Genomic DNA, 4,864 nt, shown 5'->3' on the forward strand with positions numbered 1-4,864 from the left:
TGCGAAGAGCTTGAAATGCTGGCCGACAGAAAAACCACCCGACATTTTTTATCAGAGAGTGGTCGGCAAAAATCCTCTTAGCTAAATCCTCCCCGCGGGTGCCGACTGGGCAATGGGCGTCGCTGCCGTCACCGCGATGGCTTAGCACCTAGGCTAGTACCTAGAGCGGGTCTTGGCGGTGGGAGCAGGCGGCGTCTAGCGAAGGCAGGAATACGTATCCATCCTTCTCTTCCTAGTGCTTTTCTCTGCATATGAAACTGGGGGAGGGGGGTGTATGCCTACTTCTGCCATTGCTAACGAGGTACCTGGCGGTAGGCATAAAACGCTAGGGGTAGAGGTTCCCTGACATAAAAACTCACCATGGAGGCTAGAAAGGAAGAAGAGCGGGCTGGGATATCAGCCCAAACGTCGGTGGGAGAAGTGGCTACTACCACCGGCGGGCACAGCGAGTCTACTCCCTGTGTCGCCAGCGGCCACACCTCCGCTGTGAAGGGAGCGGTTCACAGCGGTTGTAGTGTTACCGCCAAAGCGACGCTACAGCGCAGGGGTGCCACAGTCCACGAAGACTCGGACCTCGAAAGCGGTGAGAGCGTTAACACACTAGAAGAGGAGGCCTTGCTACGCTCTCCGGGGGATGCCAAAGGTGCTTGTTCGGCATCAAAGAAAAGGCCTAGGGCAAAACCCAGTAAGGAGGGGTTGAAGGCTAAAGCCATATACAAGGCGGCGGTCAAAGTCCACGAGAGACTTAGCTGGATGTCCAACCGGACGAAGGAAGAGGAGGAAAGGTTGGCTTGGGCTAAGGAGAAAATGGAGGAAGGCCGGGCGTACTACGCGGCAAGGCCACGATTCACTGCTACGGATCCGGGATTCGCAAACCGGATAGAGGAAGGAATCGCTGCTAAAAGGCAGCGGTCTTCTGAAAGCGAGACAGCAAGGCCAGCCAAAAAATCGAGGCGCAGAGACGACGCTGCAAAGGCAAACGTCAGGCTCGATCTAGAGAAACCGACAACATCGAGAGCGGCGGCAATGGCCAGTGAGATAGCCAGAAGACACCTTATCGTGGCACTCATAGACCGGAGCAATCCGCTGGGACAAATCTCTCAGGAGCGCTGGGGAGCAGTAGAGCATAAGCTGCTGGATGCGCTCGTCGCAAAAATGGATGGGGACCCCACCACGACCATGCCAACTTTCGATGGTGCGGGGTGGCTAAATGGGGTGAAAATAATAAGATGTAAGGACGATCCCTCTCCACTATGGGTAAAGGAAGCTGTTGCGACGCTTCAAGGCCTGTGGGAGGGCGCCGTCTTGGAGGTTGTGGACCGCAGCTGCATACCGTCCATACCGAAAGCGAAGGTGCTCATACCCCGCACGGTAAAACCGGAGAATGCTCTGCGGCTCTGCAGAGACAGAACCCAGACGTGCCGACGGGAGATTGGAGGGTGTTAAAGGTCACCAACTCCTGTAAGGAGGATGGCAGCCAAAATTACATCCTCCAAATAAACAAGCCGGCCGAAGACATACTGTACGCTAGTTTCGGGAAGATGGCGTGGGGCATAGGTAGCGTATACCTTCGCCTGAAGAAGCGAAGCCTGGCCGATAACAATGTTAACACACTGTAGGAGCGAGAGGTCGAGAAGAATCTGGGAGAGATCCTGGAGGCCACCTTGAAGCTCCAGGAGACCGAGAAGGGTGATTCGGAGATTCTACCCGACCCCGAAAATAATCCTGATCCTTACAGTGAAGGTTCTTTAGGTAAATCTGCATAAAAGCAAGGTCGCATCTGCCGAGCTCCTCCTCAATTTAGATAGGATCGGCTACGATGCGGCGTTAGTCCAGGAGCCATGGATAGCGTCGGGAAACGTGGTATCTGTAATAAAGTCGCAAACATACTATACGCACATCCCGAGTGCAACAAACAGGGTAAGAACAGCTATACTGGTAAAAAAAAAGTATACACTCTTATATTGATCTTAATTTCTCTTCAGATGACCTGACGGTGGTAGCTGTGAAGGATGGTAAGGATGACATAATACTCCTTGCATCTTGTTACATGCCTCACGACGAGGAGGCGTCACCAAACGAGCTCCGGAGGTTGGTGGGAGAGGCCGAGAAGGCGAAACGCCCACTCATCATAGGCGCGGATGCCAATGCGCACAAAATGGTATGGGGGAGTGGAGATACCAACGAAAGGGGTGAGTCTTTACTAAACTTTATATTAATGAGTAATTTAGATATAGCTAACCGGCTTTAAGAACCAACTTATATTGGCCCTACCTCGAAGAACGTCCTTGACATAACACTCCACACTAGTGGGGGAATCGGAGTACAGAATTAGGAGTTGCTTAGTACACCCTCGTTCTCTGACCATAGGTATGTAGGATTTCAGGTAAAATTCTCAGCCCGTACAAAAAGCGAAACCTTCAGAAATCACAGGAATACAAACTGGGAATTGTATAAAAGGGTAGTGAGGAAGAATTTAACCAAGTATAGGGTAAGTGACTCCCACTCTGAATTGGAGAAACTGGTAGTCTCACTTACCAACACTCTAAATAAAGCTTATCGCATCGCATGCCCTCCGCTACATGCCAATCGAGGTTCAAAGCCACCTTGGTGGAACAGGGGGCTCGGAGCACTCAGAAAAAATGTTAAGGAACTCTGTTAGGGAGTTCTGCTGAATGGAATACAAGGAAGTACTTAAGGAATACAAGAAAGAGATTCGTAAATGCAAGCGGGAGTCGTGGAGGAGCTTCTGCGGCGAATTAGAAAAAACAACCGAGGTAGCCAGGCTAAGGAAATTGCTATCCAAGAACCCGACTACTCCAAGGTTACTACGTAAAAAATGAGGAGAGTGGACTGGAAGCAGTGAGGACTCACTGGAAGACCTAGTCAACACACACTTTCCGGGGTATACAGACAGCATAGATCTGCAACTTCTAGGAGATAGCGTGGAAAATGTCCCCCCGGACATCATAACGGAAGAAAAAATACGGTGGGAAATCGATGGCTTCGGGCCGTTTAAGTCCCCAGGCACAGACGGTATCTTTCCAGCCATGATACAAAAAATTTCCGCAGTGCTGACACCATACTTGAAAATAATATACGAGGGATGTTTAAGACTAAACTATGTGCCTGTCCTTTGGAGAGAGGCGAGGGTCGTATTCATACCGAAGGCGGGCAAGGGAAATCCCCTCTATTCGAAAGAATAGAGACCAATTAGTCTAACCTCATTCCTTCTAAAGACGCTCGAAAAGATTCTGGACGCCTACATTAGGGATAAGCTGCCGTCGGCCAGCATATCAAAGGCGCAGCATGCCTACACGAAGGGTAGATCCACTGAGACTGCACTTCACTCACTAACCGCGGTAATAGAAAATGCTCTGGAGCATAAAGAATATGCCCTAGGGGTCTTTCTGGACATAAGTGGGGCATTTAATAATGTCTCCTATGAGGCAATAATGGAAAGCCTAGAAGCAGCCCAGGTAGAGTCTGCCATCCTACTATGGATAAAAAGCCTGCTGAGCTGCAGGAAAATTAAGGCGGAGTGGAACGAGGCCAGGTTGCTTAGACTAGCGCATAGAGGAACTCCTCAGGGTGGTGTTCTGTCACCACTCCTGTGGCTACTCGTAGCGAATGAGCTTCTGGGAAAATTCGAAGGGAAAGCACCCAGACTAATTGCCTATGCGGACGACATAGCTATAGTTGTTACGGGGAAATTCCTAGACACCATCAGTAACGTAATGGAAAGCGCTCTAAGGGTCGTACATCGATGGGCGACAACAGTCAACTTAGAGGTAAATGCTGACAAAACGGATGCGGTACTTTTCACAAGAAGGTACAAAATCCCCGCGTGGAAACCCCCGAGGCTCAACGGGGCGGAGCTATCAATCAAGGATCACACCAAGTACCTGGGAGTAATTTTGGACAGCAAACTGATGTGGAAGCTAAATGTGGAGGAAAGGGTGAAAAAGGCCAGTGGTGCCCTTTACGCATGTAAAAGGATGCTGGGTACCACATGGGGCCTATCCCCTGGCCTCATGCATTGGTGTTACACAGCGGTAGTTAAGCCGATATTGCTCTACGGCGCTCTGGTATGGTGGACCGCTGCAAACAAAATTTCGTATAGAAAACCATTGGAGCGATTACAGCGGCTCGCTGCACTGTGCATAACAGGAGCGCTAAGGACCACTCCAACGGCGGCACTTGAAAGGCTACTTGACCTACCATCAATCGACATCGCGGTGGAGAGCACTGCAGCGAAATCCGCCACGAGATTGATGGCCTTAGGTGAATTCTCCGCAAGAACCTTCGGGCACAGCTCGATATGCAGGGGGATGGAGGACAAAATAGACCACATACCCCCACGCTTCATCTGGGAAGGAAGGTTTAAAGCTACGGCGGATGGCGCATGAGCACGCGACCCGCCAGCGGAACGTATAACATCTACACGGATGGATCAAAAATGGCTGATGGAGTGGGCGCCGGAGTCTATTGCGCCGGGCTAGACCTCAGGCAACCCTTCAAGCTTCCAGAGTACTGCAGTATTTTCCAGGCGGAAGTCTTCGCTGCAGGGAAAGCTGCTGAGATAGCTAGCAACGCAGGAAACTATATAAAAAATATCAATATATATGTCGATAGCCAGGCGGCGATTAAGGCCATAATCTCACATCGTATTGCATCAGAAAATGTCCTTAGAAGCAGGGAAGCAAGAGACAGGGCGGCCGAGAGTAAACGGCTGCATATATACTGGGTTCTAGGCCACAAGGGCATTTTAGGCAACGAAATAGCTGATGAGATTACCAAAAGTGCCATCCGTCTTGCTAGCGAACCAGTACGGGAAATACAAAAGTCGCTAAAAACGATCTAT

The 4,864-nt window shown here is 50.4% G+C and overlaps 1 protein-coding gene across 1 annotated transcript; it reads left to right on the top strand.

Annotated features, from left to right (window-relative positions):
* The first annotated feature begins 360 nt into the window (after nt 1-360).
* Nucleotides 361-1,446, top strand: LOC118754631. Its single transcript, XM_036489524.1, has one exon. It carries the CDS (start codon nt 361-363, stop codon nt 1,444-1,446), a length of 1,086 nt encoding a protein of 361 aa, XP_036345417.1.
* The last annotated feature ends 3,418 nt before the right edge of the window (nt 1,447-4,864 follow it).

Source organism: Rhagoletis pomonella, unplaced genomic scaffold, assembly GCF_013731165.1.
Source record: "Rhagoletis pomonella isolate Grant_MI unplaced genomic scaffold, Rhpom_1.0 Rhpom_scaffold_00002, whole genome shotgun sequence".
NCBI classification, from domain to species: domain Eukaryota; kingdom Metazoa; phylum Arthropoda; class Insecta; order Diptera; family Tephritidae; genus Rhagoletis; species Rhagoletis pomonella.

Bases quoted from the DNA above. Each gene is read 5' to 3' on its own strand.
- LOC118754631 (XM_036489524.1), top strand. From the start codon at position 361: ATGGAGGCTAGAAAGGAAGAAGAGCGGGCTGGGATATCAGCCCAAACG.